Raw genomic sequence first — 19,459 nt, forward strand, 5'->3', positions numbered from 1 at the left:
TCATTAAAGGTATCTCCTAGGTATTTACTAGATATTCACAGATGGCTTTTTATCTCTTTGACAAGATTAATAAGGCATGATTATTCTTTTTTTTTCTATTACTGTCTAGCCTTTGGAAATGTGAAAAAAACACCATTGGAGTGGGTTTTTTTGCTCAATGGCAAAAGGTATGAATTAAAGACCTTGTGTTAATATTACAGATGGATGCAGATGGGGAAAATAAAAAGCTGCGCACACGCTCCAAAGGAACCAAGGGTGAGTTAGCAAGCACACTCCACGACCCTGTGCCCAGAACACCATGAAATATCATAGTTCCTGTGCACAGTCCTTAATGTGCACTGAGAGACTCTGGAGCTTCCTTACGGCTGCTTTTTTTAATCAGGGCAGGACACAGACTGCTGGCATTAACAGGCACAATGGTTTTAGCTATGGTATAAAGAAAAGCCAAAAAAATCCACTGATGCTATTTTCTTTGAGTTGTTTTTCAAAGACAATAAAGGCTACACTTTTTATTATGCAAAACAAAAACAACAGCAACAACAGCAACAACAGCAACCCAAAAACCCCCAAAACCCAAAAAAAAACCACTGATGCTATTTTCTTTGAGTTGTTTTTCAAAGACAATAAAGGCTACACTTTTTATTACGCAAAACAAAAACAACAGCAACCCAAAAACCCCCAAAACCCAAAAAAAAACAAACCCAAAAACCAAAATCCCCAAAATTATTTTCCACAGTGAGTAGAACATTGAATGGATGCTTTAAAAAATTGCATATCAAAACTTTGTCTCAGCCACTTGAATGTTTTTTTCTGTCTATTGCCATTAATTATCTATAAAATTGTTGTGTAAATGGTCCAGAGGTAAATATTCTTTAATCAAAAGCTTCAGGTGTATGTGGCAGAAGAGAATCTCGTGGGGTTTTTAGGTATTGGTGCTCATGTTCCATTTGCAAAGTTATGACACAGTTGTATTTCCCTCTTTTTGTAAGGAACAGATGGAACTGCAATACAGAGAGATAAACAGGCCCTTAATGATCTCAACATCTGGAAAACATGATTGACTAGCAGTACAGCCCTTCCAGGAAAATAACTTTTTATTTTAATTCATAACACTTTTTGTGACTCTTGATAACAAGTGAAAAATGGATATACTTAAAAATAAATGTCAAAGTTTTGCCTACCCTGTGAATATTTTTGCTTATGACAATTTTCAGAGGCACAAAGCACCTATCCTTCACTCTAATTTTAATGAGAATTGTTTATTCTCAGGATCATGCAAGACAGACTACTACTCGTTGTCACAACTCACTAATTTGAATTGCTAGTATTTTGTCTTCGTGTTCAAGTTATGGTCAGAATGAAAAATTAGAGAGGTTTGGCATTACTTCTCTATTTTCAAATGATCAAAGGGGAAAAACGTGCTAGACTTCACTCAGGGAAAGACAGAGGTAACTGCAGATAAGGGGATAAATACAGACAATCCTTTCTAAAAAACATAATCATTGTCATATCAAAATTTTGATGCAACCCTCACTGGTGATCACTGAAATGAATATAAAATTCATACATATTTCAAAAGTACCAAACAGAGAACTTGTAAAGTTCTCTGTTGTTCACACCTCAGCATTAGGGCATGTCTTCTCTATTGGTCTGGACTGTGAGTTAAAGGAGTTTGGCTGGCATAGCAAACTTCAGTTGTAGTTAATTGGGGTTTCATACCCTTTCACTCAAAAGGCTAATAACACAATTTTAAAACTTATGGAATTTTTTTTTCTCCTTGTTTTTATACATGTGCATATACTCTTATAACAATTAATATATCTAGAACATTTTCCCCAGAAGTGAAAACAACAAAAGTTGCCTCTGGAATATGAGTAATCCTTAGAGACACCTGTTGGCCTTGTCAATATGCTGTATACTCCTGTGTGGGCAGGAATTTGTAAACACCAGCCTTTGCAATTCCCCAACTAATTTTAAATTCTGAAAATTAGAGATTTTGCATTCTATTTTCAGGAAAATTAAGGATCTTTGATCTTACTTTTATTTTTATTATTTTCCTTATTGTTCCACTGAACATCATACTCCAGGTTTTATGCATCCTAAAATAACTGACAATTACACCTCCATTCAGCATTTGTCACTAGTAGCTACAATCCTGTGGTTAGCATGAAATAACCACCTGTGTTTTGATAGCCACTCCCCTGTCATTACAGATAGGCAGGTGCAAGGCTGCAGAAAGAACAAGTCTGCAAGTGTAAACTAATTAATTCTTTCCTGCTTTTATTAACAGTTCAAGTGGACTCTATAGCTCAAGAGCTCAGGTAAGAACTTATGTTGTTTATTTTTTCAGTTTTATTTTCTTATATTGACAAATTTATACCACTGCTACTGCTATAAAGAATCAAACAAATTATTTTGTAAAGCTTTAGCCTATATCTGAAAAAGGATAATATATGCAGATTCACTTTTCAGATATACAAAAAACTAAAGCAAAATTGTAGCAATAATTATGCAGGCATAATCAAATGTAATGTGAAGTGGGCAGGATTCTGGTATGTTGACTTTATTTTCAGCCTGTGTCAGGGCACAAAACAAAATAATTTCTGGTGAATATTCAGATCTCCAGTCTTCTTTTTCCTGTAGTATGTATTATAGTATTTCAATATTTGAACATTACAAGATTTATTAATATATTTTACTAGATGGCTTTTATAAAACTGATGTGTACACCCCTGCAAATTTTAAGTGCACTAATGGCTCATTCTTCCTTAAGTATTTATTGAGGTTTCATAGTTTATGGAAGTAGCAGGGAGTATTTCTCAAACTTGCACAAAGAATGTCAGTCCACTCAAAAACCACAAACTGCACAAGGATATTTCAGACTGCAAATATCTGTAAAATTTCAACATTACTACTTTAATCTACCTATGCATGCACCAAATCTTAATCACTGATCCAAAACCTTAGATTAAACTCCGGAAAGACTAGCAGATTATTCTGTACCAAATCTTCAAGAAAGAAAATATTTAGAGGTACCTACAAATTCCTAGAGTTATTAATCAGAATTGCAATTCACAACAGCTTCAGTGTAAATACTGGAAAACATTTTTGCAGAAAGATCTTTAGAGTTTTTTTGTAAATTAGTTTATATTCCCTACACTCACTTTTCATCACATTACTGAGCTGCTTTAGCAGGCATCCAAAATATGTGCTTGTGGGTTCATCCATCTAGGGAAGAGAAACACCATTGTGTGATTTATTTGATCAACCAAAAATGCCCAATCTCTTAAAATAGGACATGAAATATTTACGGGAAATTATTTACAGTGAAGACTTACAATATTTTAAGGTTTTGTTTTATAATAAAACTGAGGAAATTATAAGCTTCTTATAGCTACTCCATGAACAGAAGTGTAGGCTAACTTTTTGGATAAATTATTCATGGTGAGTCACTCATTCAGCTTTGCTGTGAATCTCATTTTTTTGTATGGCTTCAGTTTCCTGAGATTTAGTGCTTCTCCTTTTTTCCTCTGTGCATCGCTAATTTATGCACCAGAAGGATGCATTAATCCGAAGAGGCAACCATCCAAAAAAAGGGATGGTCCATGTGTTCCTAAGAGAAAAATGTTTGAAAAATAGAGGATGTGCAAGTTTCTGCAACATCAGGGAAGCTGTGATTTATGTATTATCGATTGCTATAGTTTTTTCCAAGCAACTTTATTTTACCCTGTGAAACACATGCTGTCTTAAGAACTACTGTGTAGCAGACCACTCTGTCAGAGATGTGGACTACCTCTATAAGGAAACATACACTGGTTTAAAACAGTGAGCTAAACAGCACAGAAAAGCATTATCCCATCCTTAATGTGGTATTTATAATTTCTGCTGTACCAAATTCTGTATTTGGTATCTCCAGAGTCAAGTGACTGGCAAACAAGTCAGGTGATCAACTTCTACGGATCTACTTGTCCATGAAAAAGTAGAGGGAGAGAGGCAGGGATTGCTCTTTGGAAATGCAGCCTTGGGACTGCATTCCTGTTAGTCATATCCATTTGTGGGAAAACTATTGAACATTCCTCAAGAATTAAAGACTGAAATAGTCTGTTTTGTTCCCTGGATACAGATATTGGAACCACTGTCTTTTGTGACCAAGGTTCTAAATGCTGTGTTGGCTGAGAAATTTAAATCCATGTTTAATTAATTTCCCCTTTTCCCCTGGCTTATCCTATCTGACAAAGCACTTTTGCACTCCTTATTGAGTTTCTGTTACGAAGTGCCTTGGGATACTTCTACATGAAAGACACTACATAAGCTTACATGCTCATTTTGTATTATTATTAATTTCATAACATTGATTGGTTCTAGAGCATTTATTAGCCTTTTCTTATTCTGTAACTCGTGTTTCACAAAAGTAGAGAATAAAATAAATGAAAAGCAAAACAAAGAGTTTCAACCACCAATTAGATTCAATAAAGCATGAAAATTTCTCTCTTCTAAATTTCAGGCATTGAAGTATTTCTTGATAGAATTCCATGCCAAAAAATTTCTTGATTTTGAGAAAGCCAAGATTTTAATAATAAAACTGGCTAATGTTGTTGTTATCATCCATCTTCTCCTGAAAAATAGAACCACATTTCTGCATAAAGATATTACCTTAAGAGACAAGCGTGGCTTTAGAATTATTTTTCTTTCTTAGTAAATAACTAAAAATTCTCTTGTACTGCACTGCCTTTTCAGAGAACAGACTTTTCTTCCAGGTATGACCAATGATTTACGTGTCAAACTTACATTTATTTTGTATAACTATATGCCCTAAGGAATCCCAACTTTCAGTAAAATATAAATAATTTTCTTTATACATGAACACTATTAACATTTCTGTGTTATTAGTTCAAATTTATTAGGGTTATTTTAACAGTTTCTACTGTATGTGCTGAAGCATAGTATGCTAAACTTAGTAAGTCTTTCAAAACAGAACTGTTACTCCTTGAAGACTTGATGATTTGTATGTTAACAACATGATTTAATTTTTTATTTAGGAATATGCTGCTGTAGTGTTTCCATTGGTAGCTAAGCTACTTTAAAAAAAGATTAATCTTTTTATCACAAGCTAAACATAGCAAACAACAATGTGTGGTAGAAGTGAGTGCTGAAGCCGGGAGATCTCTGTTGCATACATTCAAGTTTGAATCTGACACTTTTTGGGCATAGAAGCTCTGTTGTGAGAAGCAGAATGAAGAGGTCTTCTCTTAGACAATTTTGTCATGGACCACTGAAAGGACCAGGACCTTCAGCTGTGTTCAGGATTAGAATGGAAACCAAAGTAAAGTGAGGAATATTGGAGTGATGTATTCTCATTACTGTGTTTTATTTAACAGATGGGATACAGTACAATGAACCATCTGTAGGTTATGGAGTGGCATCTGGGTCAGACCAAGGAAGAGCAAATTGGATTGATCCAAGCACAGAATTGCAAAAGAATAGATCAGTTTGGCTAAATCCATATCTGAATAGAAGGGATACCTTTTCTCAGTTAGATACAGGTGAAACCAAGTGTTTTGGACTTCTGTCACTGATGATTAATTTAGAGCCCACAAGGTGTTTCAAATCATGGAGAACAGCATTGCTGTTTTGCAGGAATAGTTATACCTCTCCCTATTTTCTGCACTGTTGCATCACTTCTTCAAAAGTAAGGAAAATTACTTTTTTTATCTGGAATTCTTGTTCAAGACATTTTAGACACTCAGAGAAGTGAGTGTTCATTATGAATGCACAGAGTTATGAGTTCATTATGAATGCACAGAGTTATGAGTATCTAGAACACTTTAGCAGAGAGAGGACTAATAGCGCAAAGCTATCTGGGTGTCTCCTTGTTAGAAATAGTAACTGAACAATTCACCCTTTTGTGGCTGCCCATTGATTAGGAGGGTGAGAAAACAGCAAAGCAACCCTGCAAGCAATGGAACTGAAGTAACTCGAAAGTCTGTGTTACTAAAATGTATTCCTTATCTTTACCTGTCATGTTAGAAGAGGTAGATTAATGTACAGTTGTATACGAGTATATGACGACATCAAAAAAGCACTGAAGTAACTGAAGTAGTTATTCCTTATTCTACACTGCTGAATATTTTCTTGGTTTCCTCTAAGAACTATTAAATTGCATGCATGCAATTATAACTGAGCTCTGTTTCAGCCAGTAATAGAATGAAGGTAGAGATTTTGGTAGATAGAAGGGAATTTGGCCAGTAAGGAAATGCTCATGGCATGAACAAAAAGGCCTGTTCATACCTAGCTGCATTTAGAAAGGACTGATTGGCAACTCTTTTTCTGAACTTCATAAAGTAAGCAGATTTTTTTAAGAAGTATTGTGTGAAAAAATAGAAGTAGTATGGCAGATGACTGGAGAAGGAGGTGAGAGTGGTATTCAGATGATGGAAGAACTGAGCACATGAAGAAAAATCACATAAAAAAGGCTCCAAGGTGTTCCTCAGTAAGAACTGAGATTATGGTTGATTTGTGTAGCTATCACCTTCACAGTAGTGTTATCCCACAGCACTGCTTAGAAATGAGACAGAGACTGAGAAATCTGTTTTTTCCTAGCTGGCATCTGGAAAACCTGTCAGGTTTGTCCTTTGGGCTTGGCTTTGGTTTCCACAGGAGCTGGTCAGAGACTGATTTTCTGGAAACTGCTGTGGAAAAGCACGTTTGACATAATCCTGAATAAGCACATTTGGAACAGAAACTGAGGTGGACTCTTGCATTTCCTGGTGTCTCATCTGTCTCCACTGGCAGAAAGTGTAGGACCCTTGCAGTCATTAATGTGCTTTGCTGAAACAAATTGTAAGTCTGAATTCAAACAGACTTAGCAGTAAATGTTAAATGAAGATGGTCAGTAGTTATAGCTACTGCCAGACATGTCTGAGCTTCACAGAAAGTCTTTTATTTGCAATTGAAGATTGGATGTTGACAGCATACACTTCCAGCCCTTCTCCCCAGTGCTCCCCATGATGGTAACTGGCTGGGGCTGAGCTGGCCACCTTAGCATTTAGGTATTTCTCCATGACATATTGGATTAAACATTCCACCTGAGTCAAAGTTCTGCATCATGCTGTTTCTATTGATAATTGATCTTCAATTAAAAAATGGGCATTAATCTTAAAAGTAGCTATTCCCAAGATATAACAAGATCTGTTAACAGAATGGGTTAGAGTATCTCCTGCTTGCTCTTTAGCTTGGAAAAAGAACTTACTCCCTGCCCTAGCCATTGTAGAAATTGAAATGGTTATGGGGTGCTGAAAATATTAACCTCTGCCTCTTACTCCATGATTTCTGGTACAAGCAAGTCTGTCATGTTATTATGAATCATGCTTTCCTAAAGTCCCATTAAATCTTGTTCATTTACTATTCATTTCCGACAACATTGTTAGGTTCCTAAGGAACTTCATCTGATGTGCTAGACCTTAGACTCCTCAAAGAATCTGTTGAAATCTATGTTTTACACTAAGCAAAAATGGTTTTGTAGTTGATGTTTGATAGAAAACATTGAACAGTCAAATATAAACATTGAACAATCACTATGTGGTGCCATTTACTGCAAGGCAAAGGTAGTATATAGTCACAGTATATTGTCACAGTCAAAGTGGTGACAAAAAATAGTGTTAGAACTCACTTATCCTTATTATATCCTGTATGTCAATATAGTCATCATAACTAAAAAAAATCAAGCATTAATTAAAATTGTAATGGCAATCAAGTTTATAGTCTATCATGTCTAAGTTCCTCCCTTGTTTCCTCCTTCACATCCCCGTCACCCTCTAATTAGCCATCAAATTGTGAAATCAACAGAGCTGTCATCCCTCCTCTCACTTCTCTGCCTCTCCAATCAAGTTTATAGTCTATCATGTCTAAGTTCCTCCCTTGTTTCCTCCTTCACCTCCCCGTCACCCTCTAATTAGCCATCAAATTGTGAAATCTACAGAGCTGTCATCCCTCCTCTCCCTTCTCTGCCTCCTTTCATTCCTTTTCCTCCTTTCTAGAGTTTGAATGAGTTGATGGACCTCAGGCTTTTTTGACTTTTTTACATCACCAGGTGCTTTCATAGTTCAGAACCAAGTTATTCTTTCAGTACTGTTAAACCAATAAACAAGACAACAGTTAACAACAGAAAAACACAGAAAGAAAGTCAAAATTCAAACACCTCCAAGTTTTCTTCTTTCAATATTCATGTGACTTGTTTAAGGCTTACATTAAATGTTTGCAACTTATGTATAGAGATCAGATAATTTTTTTCACTCTTACTAAAATGTCACTTTGAATGCAAAGTAATAAGGTAATAAGAACCACCATTCTGTTTCAGTAAATGATAACATGGTTCTGGTTGATCACAAGTTATGACTTTAAACATTTTGCAAGTAAGCTTGGGATTTACAGTTCTTTGACTTAAATATCAGTGAACTGTTCTGAATAACCAATAAGACAGTTTAAATAAGAGCTGTATCTCATAATTCTTTTGAGATAATTGTGGTTGAAGCTATTAATTATGATTAATAATTTTCTTAATTCCTATACATGTTCAGACCTTTTGATCTACATATTGTGACCTCTATCTTTTCTTCCTGGATTTATTTAGAACTTTTAGAGACAGCATTTCACGTTCAGTTTTCTATTTTGGCTTGCTTTAGTTGATAATTTATGTGCATTTGCTTTTTATAGGTGACTTTTATAGCTCTCTTAAACAACAACTGCATTAGATATATTTCTAGCATATTATAGGCCTCTTTTAATGTCCACTATGTTGATTTCTAGCCAAAATCCACAGTCTCAGTGTCTTTTTTTCTCTTTGCTATTGTATTTGATTGTGGTTTTAGAATTTTTTTTTTACTTAAAGCCTCCATTTAATATTAAAAATATTAATTATAATTTAGTTTAAATTTATGGTTTTCTATAAGAGGTTTTTATAATATAGGTCAAATCCACATCACATTATTGTGGCTGCTAGATTGAGATAGCTATTTTCAGGGTTTTTTTCTACCTGAGAGCTAGTTGTATCTTAGAATATTCCCTGCCTTGGAGTAAAATTTTTATGCTATTTTATATATGATATGAGTCGTTGTCTTCCCCATCACAACTTCTGTGCTTATCAGCACATAGTAAATGTTATCCTCCCAAACCTACACAGAAATTTAGGGTTGCATATGCCTTCATGCCTTCTGCTGCCTGACAGAATGCATCAGAACATTACAGCCCCAAATGTTCTTTTCCTCTTATGGCAGATCTTTTCCCTGTAGATGACCACAAGCCACATAGAGATGGAAATGCCAGCCCATAACTTCTGCCTCATATATATCAATCATGAGTTAAATATTATGGCTAGCTGAATTGCTGCCTCTGACTGATGTCAAGGGTTGATTCAGCCAAGCAAAAGTGAGCAGAAACAGACTGTGTACAGCCTGGAGATAGCAAGGAAAGGGAAAGAATGCAGCCATGGGACCTCCTGCTACATTAAAGGGAAGTACTGGCTCCTGACAATGAGTTGCTTACAGTCCCATTCTCTGTTGGCAAAAAAACAAAAAACCAAAAAGCACCCACAAAGCTGATCTTCTTTACTTCTTCTTTAACCAGACTGTAGTTACCAATATGCTTTTTATTTAAGCATTTACTGGTGCTAGTAGGCTGACCACTCATGTGCAAGGCTTTCTGAATGCAAAGGTTGTGTGGATGATCTCTAGATTTGCCTAGAAACTTAATCCATTCTAAGCCAAATTCTTGGCCTGGGTCCCACTGGAATTTATTGACCTACTGAACCTGGACAGATTGAGTGAGTAAATGAAAAAGAGGCTAGGGAGGCTGGATTTGGCCCAGATCTTGGGCATTCATTCATATTACTGAGTTTAAGAATTTCTTGAGCTCCACAGAATAATAACTAAATTTTCCCTAAACTAACTCTTACTAAAAATAACTTACCTGTTAGAAAGGGGTCCAGCCATACAACTTTAACCATGTTGAGTTCTTGATTTATGGAATGGCACTCTGAAGAAGTAATCCATTTAATTGATATAGTATTTCAAACTGAGAGTTTATATGTAATATTTTTCATATGATCTGAATATCCTTATGATCCTACAAGCTTGTTAACTGAAAACAAGAAAATCAGAGAAGTTAAATCCCTGTTGTCTTTCTCGGAGTTGCCTTTCCTTTGTGGAGAATCCTGGCAAAATAATAAAATAAGTTGAATAAATATATATATGTATATATATATATATTTGAAAAGAGAAATAAAAGGCCATTTCATCAACTTCTTGCAGCCTGAAATTTTTGTCCACAGAGGCAGGAGCTTGAGACATGTAATCATAACTGAATGTCTTTTTCCTCTGTTACTGCTGACTTACCATTGTTCCACTCTTTTTACATGTGTCTTTGCATTTGCGCAGTCATTTCACAGTCCAGTTGTTCTTTTTGGTCAGGTGGCCTGTAACATTCAGTTTACTGCCTGAAACATCTCCAAGCTCAGTACATAACAACTCAACACCATTACCCATTTCTCCCCAGCCTCTTCTTATGGGGTCTAATAAATCCTCTTTTATCAACAAGGCTATGACAGTTCCTTTGCTTTCCTTATATGTCTTTTTAAAATAAAATACATCTTTTAATATCTTGCTCTAGCCAGGTTTCTGTTATGATACTATATTTTCTCTACATTACTATCTGTCCAGTTCTGTTCCTTTTTTTCTAGCTAAACCTTCCATTTCTGTATATAGAAGACATATAATACCCCTGAGTTACTGATCTTGTTTTTCTCTATATTAGTGTTCATAAATAAAAATGTCCCTTTTATCTTTTTCCCATCTATATCTCATGCCCATTCCTTTCATCTTGGTCCAGCCCCGGACTGAACTTTTCACGACTCTGGTGTTTTAGAAAAAAGAGCATTGCATTAAACTTTCACAGTTGTAGAAGGTTCTTTAACTCTGGAATGGTGTTACAGGACACGAGAACAGCCTCTGTCCAAGCCAAGTGTGTGAGTTACAAAAGAATGACATGCATTTCTTTTTTTGTGTTGTGTGTGCTGTTTAAAAATGAGAATCAGCCCAGTCTTCTTTAAATACCATTGGAGTAATTCCTCCAAGTTCATAGCTTCATTGCAAAGAATTCTCTCTGTCCAAATGAAGAGCAATTCTTTTCAACACATTTTATTGGTTTATATTCTTACCATTTTAATGCTTTAAAAGGTTGTGGAAGAAAATGCTTTTTACCTGATGAATTCTTTCACAAATTTATTTTTGAGGAGTTTCCAGCTGGCATATTTTTCCAGATTTTTCTCATCTCCTAGTCTGTATCAGTAAAATACAATACACTCAGACATAGAGTCCAAATGTTATAAATTATCTGAAATAATCCTGTAGCTTGGTTAATTCTATAAAGTAGAAGAAACCATTGATGCAAATAACTTTGTCTCCAGATGAGCAGTTGGGGCAAATACATGTTTATCTTCTTGTCAGTGATGACAATTCAGTGGTCCTTTCCAGGACTGGCCTTCAAAATTTCATCTGTAAAATCTCATATCAGAATTAACAAATGTACTTCTTTAATATTTTCACCTAGATCCATAACTTTTTATTTGCATATTTGGAGATTTTTAGCAATTGTAAAAATTGTTCAAAATAGCTAGAAAGAAAACTGTTGTTTTCTGATTCAACTTGGTCTTCGACTACTAATGAATTTTAGCCCAAACCTTGATGGCAATTTTCTCAGCTGCCAGTCAAAGTCTTACTTGAGGTTCTTCAGGTAGTGGATGTGTGACTACCTATAACTTGCAAATCAAACAGTTGTTTATGGACATTGGCAATTTTCCATCACCTGACAGTTCACCAACCCTACTATACTTATTTTAAGTAGGTAGAATGGTGATTTCTTTTATCCCTTGCTCCATCATATTCCACTATTGAGGGATAAATTCATGGACATACAAAACCTCTGTAAGCAGAGTTTCATATTGCGTTGATTTCCAATTTGGAATTGGAAAATTCATTGTAGGATGGAACATCAGAACGCAGTGCAGTAGAAATCCTAACATAATGAATTAACATTTTTAATAATCCATACAGCAGACAAAAGAGGAGATACTGAAAGACAAATCCTTCTGAGATTGAGAGTTGAAGGGTACACAAATGGGTTGAAGCCATTACAGCCTTTTCTTAACTGACATTCTCACTTATGAAAAGCATCTCATCAAATATCTTAAAAAATATAAAATGAATGGGTCAAGAAATCCATCTTTATTACACAAATAGTTTTCTTTATATGCTTTGAGAAAATTTTCTTAATTTTAAATCCAGCAAATATATGGATTTTAGAGTGGGATAGAGTAAGCAGAATTACTGTTTAGCTGTCATTTTTTCCAAGTGTCTATAAACCTTGTAAATTTAGTGTCCATGATTAAAAGTGATGCATTTTTCTTTCTTTCTTTTAGAAAATATTCAAATATTTATAATTTTTAACACACACACACACACACACATATATATATATATAATCCATGACCAATCTGTGTTTTTTAAAGTCTCTTGTATCTAGTTTTCTGAAGCTAGGATCTGATTTTGTATACAGTTAGATTTTGTGAATTCTTTCATATTCAGTAAGCAATATCATGGCATTGAAAACACCACCCTAAGCTGTGGATTTTCAGACTTTCTGTGGAGACTCTGACTTCTTGAAACTGTTAATACCATCTTTCTGTCTATTATCCTTTTTAGAGAAACCTGAGCTGACAACACTTTCACTCTCACTGAGCTACACGATTTACATACACTCTTCACAAACAATGAGAGTTAATTAAGAAAGTGGAATATAAATCTGTTTTAATGTGAAGACAAACCACTGAGTCATAGCAACTCTCTCCCTTCCCAGCCTCTGTTGTCCCTCTGAAGTTACTGTAATTAGCAACACCTGTTTGGGTTTTCAATTGCAGTGATGAGGCTACCAGCACTCTTTTTTGAACTCTGACATTACAGCTCCTTTCGTGAACCTCTGTCATTGATAGCTGATGTAAATTACATCAGAAATGAAACCTGAACTGATATGCAATCCATCCTAGGAGCAGATCGTCCCCTTTCTGTATCCAGTGCTAGTAAATTCTTCTAATTGTCATCAGCTTATGAAGAACTCAAAGTTTTTCTTTGAGTGATTTTAGATGATCTGATATTTTCACTGCTGTAGCCTAAACCCTAGGAAGCAATTGTGCTAAAGAATTAGACAAAATCCAGTGAATCTGTGGTTTAGAAAACGAATTGATATAAAAGAGAGACTAAGATGGGGAGGTGTTCAAAATGTATCCTCCTTAGATACTTCTGATTCTTAAAATTCTTAGAAGAAAGCCCAACCACGACAGACATTGTATGTTACTGCTTCATCTTTGAGTGGCAAGTGTCCCTAAATTTTCAAACAGCAATTCTTCCCTCCTGTCAGGAAAATGTAGTATTTGACTACATTGTCTTAGGGCATCTGAAAGTTTGAGAAAAAAACCAAAACCTAATTAAGGTCTAATGCATCTGGCAATATCTTTAACCACAATATGATTAAGGAATAGTTAGACCTCGTTCCTCTGTGTAAATACTAGTGTGAAGTCAAATGCTTCTGCACATCAGAAGATGCTGTCTCCTTTAATTGTAATGCAGTAGTTAGGCAAAGAGTCAAACACCAGTTCATGTTATTAATTTAAAATTCTTTTCTCCACAACTAAAAAGTTCCACTAAGTTTTCTTGCACAAACTCACATAAGGTATGGGATCCTTACATAGTAGTAGAAAATAAATATAAGTGCCTTGATATTCAAAAGCGCTTATTTTCTCTCTTGAATCTAAGAAGTGTACATGAGATGTGGTGCGTTCTGGCCCCACTGTTTTATATGGCATCCATTACAGCATATTAAACACCAGTTTTCAGGCTGAATGTACCCCTAGTTTTACCAACTATGGCAATTCTTTGCTCTGTCTTCATGCTTTGCCAATCTGCAGGCTACTGTGAATAAGAAAAAATCCTCAGAGATCTGGAAGCCTTGCCAGCAGATTAACTACAACAAATCCTTGCTGGCTACAAAATGGTTAAAGGCCAGGTTGAAGGCTTGACAAATACATCACTTAGATGAACCAATTACAAGAAAAAACACCAAAAAACCCCAGAAAACACTCCCAAAAAACTCCCCCCACAAAAAAAAACCCACAAAAAAAACCAAAGAAAAAACCCCAGACAAACAAAAAATCAACAAAACAAACAAACTACAAAAAAACCCCCAGAAACAAATAACAAAAAACGAAACAGGGCCAGTTTTTAAGAAAAGTTTTATTTGTTTGGGACTGCTTAAAGCATTTATTTCTTCTGAGACTTTTTTTGTGGTGGGGATCCAATGGGCAGTACTGCCTGTATACTGCCTGTGTCTGCAAGACGTGATCTGAAAAGAAATAAAGGAAAGAGAATGACCAATTAAATTCCCCCAAAATTTTTTTAGGTATAAAATATCTATGAATGATTTATCTTGGAGCTTTTTTCAGTATATGCAGAAAGGTCCTAAATGTAATAGATTTTAACTTCTTGACTCATACTATGATAATTGACACAATACAGGTTTTGGTAACTGAATCATTGACTGAAAAAGATATAATAAAAACTTTGCTCATTCTAGATAATACAGACATGATTTTTTACCCATAAATTTTAAGCGCAGTTAAACTGGAAAAAAACCCCTCAACTATGTATTGGCTTTGGGCTCATAACAAAAAGAGCTTCTCCTGTTTTATGAGCCTTGGATTACCAAATAACCTTGACAGCTGAATCAGTGTTCCATGACAACAAGCAGGCCATTGAGAAATAGCAACAAAACTATTAGATGTTGAATTTAAGAGATGAGTAATAGAGAAACTAAATTATAGGTTTACCACTTGACAAAGTACAGCTTGACAAATCAGTGATAACCTACATGTGAGTCTGTGTATGAATGCACACAAGGGTAAGAGAGAAACAGAAACTTTTAATGACAAAGGTGAAATTGGCATGACATGAATATTACAAAGGCATAAATATATTATTTTCATAGTACTGAAATTCCTGTTTTCCATTATCAAAACCTTAGCAAATCACGTGTATTTGAAAAAGCTGCCAGTTGTTAATATTTTTTTCTGCTTTTATTTAAATTTTTCATTTTAAGCACTGTAAGGTAGAAAAGGAGAGGAATTTCTGATGTGATAGAACCTTAAACTGGTTCCTGCAAACTAATAGATTCCAATTAAAACTCAAAACCAGCAGTTTAAAGGACCATCAGCAAAAGCAAGGGCTGAAAAATCTCTTCCTGGAGAATGGAGAGCAATTTAAATTTCCTAGGAAATAAGTGACAACTATGTTTGTCAACTTCCTGTAATCAAAATGGTGTCAGGAATGATTTTACTAATAGTTGAATTTTCTGTGTTTTTAAAAAATTGTGGGACCTGTGGAGAAAATCTGAATGAGTGACAGCTCGTGTACAGAAAATGATACAAGGACAAGCTAATGCATCAGTCTTTTGTAGAGAAGAAATTTTCTAACAGTGTGCTCCCAGGGATCTGTGGGCCTCTTGTCCCAGCTTTGATGCAGCAGCTTTTGATTTACTGCTGTAAACTGTGGTGGATCTGTTAGGTGGGATTCGTGTGCTCTCACTTCCCAGAGCAGATCTGCAGGTGCCAGGGGGCAGAAGCACTCCCACGCTGCTCTTGGCTGTGGTCTGCTGACATTTGAGTTTGATTCCCTTTTCCACTGTGGTGAAAAACTAACGTGTTGAGTAAGTGTTATGCCAGTCCACAACGTGGGATATGTAATATTATGTTACTAGAAAAAGACTGCAGTCAGTGAGCAACGAATTTACCACATTGACATGTTTTCCCTTAACTTGAGGTTAGTCAAATCTTGACAACACTCAGACAAATTATAGGGTTAAGGCTGAATAAATAGATGAAGTTCTGTGACCTGTGTTGCACAGGAGGGCATATTGCATGATCCAATTGGATCTCCTGTTCCAAAAAAATTTATTAATTATTCTGGTGTAAGAAACAGCTGTAGTTTTGTCAAAGGGGAATTAAACACTGGAAATTCAACATATCTTAAACACTTTCACAGAAGCTATTGAAGGTTAATTTGACAAATAAATGAGAGACATCAAAAGCACACCTAGTGAAGGTTTTGGTTGATAAAAACAATTGTGTAGGAAGGGATTTCAAACATCCGTCTATTATTCAATTTTCCTGGCACAATATGACTGGTATGAAATCCCATTCACAAATATGAACTAAGTAACTGTATTTCCTTAGAATCAAATTATGCATATTTTTTGACACTGCATCCACCTCTGATATCTGTTATATGGGCATTATTTCCAGAGGTACACTAATACTATTTTGGTTCTGACCTTTATTATGACATTCATGTTATCCTCTATTCATAAATAGAGAAATAACACAGAAGCCATATCTTATTCAACTACAGCATATGCTTACCATCCCATATTCCTGGATTCCAGATGCCCATAGTGTTTTAGCCTTCAGAAGATCAAGAATATCTAGTGTTTGAGATGTATATGATGAAACTTTACCATTCCCCCTAAAATGCAGATCTTTGTATTTACTTGTCCTTTATGATTGCAATGAGGGATTGCCAGAATGTGCTTAGCCAAAAAATGCGGTTTGGGGTTTTTTTGTTTTTGTTTTTGTTTTTTTTTTTTTTTTAAACAAAAAATTCAAGTTAGTCACATGCTTTCATCCAAAACAATCGGAACCTGAGCCAATTTAGTGCACATAAGATACCTTGGGAGGATGAGTTATGTTGTTGAGCTTGTTATATGTGTAACCAATAGGAGTTCTCTTCATACATGGATTTTTCTTGCAAATCTTGCAGCTAAGTCAGTGAGCCAAATGCAAAATCCATCACCTGAGGGCAGTGTGCAGATTTGTAACGCACCCTGGGGGTACCTAAGGTGGAGAAACCATTGAGTGGATTACACAGATCCATATATGCAGTTTTCTCCTCTCTGACAGATATAATATGAGCAGTATTATTCATACCACAAAAAATTTCTTAGTATACTGTGAGAGAGAAAAATAAAATCATGTCAAATCACTTACATGAAAAATTATTAAGAAAAGAATGCTGAAGATTCCAGCCTCTTTGGGCAAGTGTCTTATGTTGTAACACCTACATGCCATCGAGTTTTGTACAGTGACAAAGGTTAGGTGGAATAACTTTAGAACCAAGTGAATATTCAGATCATTATATGGGTCTATTAGGAGCTGAAAAAAGTATATTAAACCTGCTAAAGATCTTCCTTTCTAAATTCCTGCCATTCCTCCTCCTGTCACTCATCTGAAAGTTAGGCATCTGAACTGGATAAGACCTTTCCCAGGGATAGCTCCCCCTTTTACCACATAGAAGTAGCTTCAAGTGAGATGAATAGCCCTTTGCAGGAGCCTTTTTTCATCGTCTTTACAGAGAACTGTATAGCTTAAACCAGGTTCTTATGGCTGGAGTAAATTAAATGAAACCAATGCTCAGGACTAATATTGAAAGAGAGAACTGTGTTGCACAACATTATCAATGTACAGTGTGTTTCTCACAAGTTTTATGCTGTTGAACTCCACGTGCGTACTTGGACGTTCATACTGATGTGAAGGTTAAGGACCAAAGGCTCAGGGTTTTGTAATACAAGTGGTGGTATAGTTTTCCCTATAGCTGTTTTCCTGGATTATCAACATGGGCTACAATTTTGTCTATCCTTTCCTTAAAGTTTCTGGGTTATGGATTTTTTTGGTTTTCTCTTACTCCTCATTCCCCTTCCCCCAAAAAGATTTTGGCACCACTGAAAAGAAACAGGACTTGCCTGTGGCCTGGACTTTCAGTACCTGAGCTAAAATTAAATATCTGCTAGACATAATTTGCTGAAACTGCAAGTGATTTAACATTTTGTCAATTCTCACTTTTATACTTCAAATTAAACTATAGAGTGGTGTTATTTTTAAAACTGTTTGCTCCTCACTTCTCCCATTTTTTCTCTGTCCCTGGCAATTGACCGTTTCAGTGCCTACAAATGCTCCATGGCCAAGAAGAGAAAAGCTGAAGATCAGATATCAGGCGTTCCTGTCAACAAAAGGAAGTCCCTGTTAATGAAACCCCGCCACTACAGCCCCAGCTTGGAATGCAAAGAAGAAAATGAAGACAGGACAGAGCTACAGGAAGATATCAGTGTCCTCGAAAGCAGCTCAACTCCAGGTAGTTGCTTGAACTCCACTTGATGTTGAATTCCACAAGAAGGGAGATAAAAAAATGGTATTTTGAAAGAGGATGCAAGGCATGTTTGACTTCTAAGAGTTTTAATGGTGCTTTTCTGTCCAGGTTTAACCATAATACTTCCATTTATTTTGTACAATAACTTCTCCTGGGGTCTAATAAATGCCTTGCAGGTCACACAGAGACAACTACTGCAGCAGGTCACATATGGAGCAGCATCTGCTTCTCCACTACCTCTGTGAAAGAACAAGCTTAAGCCCTCCACCATCCCACACGTTTCTGAAGAGCAGATTTTCTCTGGAATATATAGAGCTCTTAGGAGGGAAAAATAATGCTTAGCAAAACATTGTTGACTATAACATTTAGTAAAGCAATTTCATGCGTGTGACTGCTGTGTGTGTTCTGTTTAACACGATTATTAGACTCAGCACTTTTATACCTGTTATTCCAACACTGGTAAGCCAAACACATCCAACAATTTATAGCAGCTTCTGCAATGTGTATGCTGGAAATATGGACAAGGATGGGGGACAGAAAGATATAGCCACAGTAGGATTTGATTACTGCTCCTTTCTAATACTTTATATATATTTATCTATATATATATTCAAGTTGAACAAAAAGTCTGAAACCAAATTATTTTTTCACATATTTGTTCAAGAAGTCCTGCCAAAACAGTTAATCAGACAAGCGAGAAGATATCAATGGAAGATATCAGGAAGACATTAGCAGTCACCTGCACACAGCAAAGGTTAAAATAAAAGAAATGTGATCTGGCCCTGGGAAATTAGTAATCATAGCTAATATATAAACTGAATGAACTTAAATGTCACTCATTTGCTGGTTGCTATAAGAATTAAAAGATAATTTATTTTCCACACAGTTTATTCTTATCAATAGTTTTTGAAGGATAGGGTGGTCGATTACGTCATCTAGGATCCCTTTACCACAAAAGACTGGACCTAGATGGTCTTTTAAGGTCCCTTCCAGCCTGCGGTATTATTTGACAATGATCTGAGATTAGTTTGGTTTTTTTTTATATCCACTCTAAATTGAAATCCCTAAAAACAAAACAAACCCCACAAACTTTATACATATGATTACTTTAAACACAAAGAAGAGGAAGAATGTCTTTCATATTAAAGAGTCAAATCCTCATT

The 19,459-nt window shown here is 35.6% G+C and overlaps 1 protein-coding gene across 2 annotated transcripts in view; it reads left to right on the plus strand.

Moving 5' to 3' along the window:
* Nucleotides 1–19,459, plus strand: part of ST18 (ST18 C2H2C-type zinc finger transcription factor) — a 168,524-nt gene that overhangs the window by 99,305 nt on the left and 49,760 nt on the right. For both annotated transcript variants that reach the window (XM_039703087.1, XM_039703086.1), the window contains exons 3-5: nt 201–255; nt 2,291–2,321; nt 18,091–18,281. In XM_039703087.1, the coding sequence (XP_039559021.1) occupies nt 201–255; nt 2,291–2,321; nt 18,091–18,281 (277 nt within the window). The remainder of the gene's footprint in view (nt 1–200; nt 256–2,290; nt 2,322–18,090; nt 18,282–19,459) is intronic.

This window comes from Passer montanus, unplaced genomic scaffold, assembly GCF_014805655.1.
Source record: "Passer montanus isolate IOZ18808 unplaced genomic scaffold, ASM1480565v1 scaffold16, whole genome shotgun sequence".
In the NCBI taxonomy this organism is placed as follows: domain Eukaryota; kingdom Metazoa; phylum Chordata; class Aves; order Passeriformes; family Passeridae; genus Passer; species Passer montanus.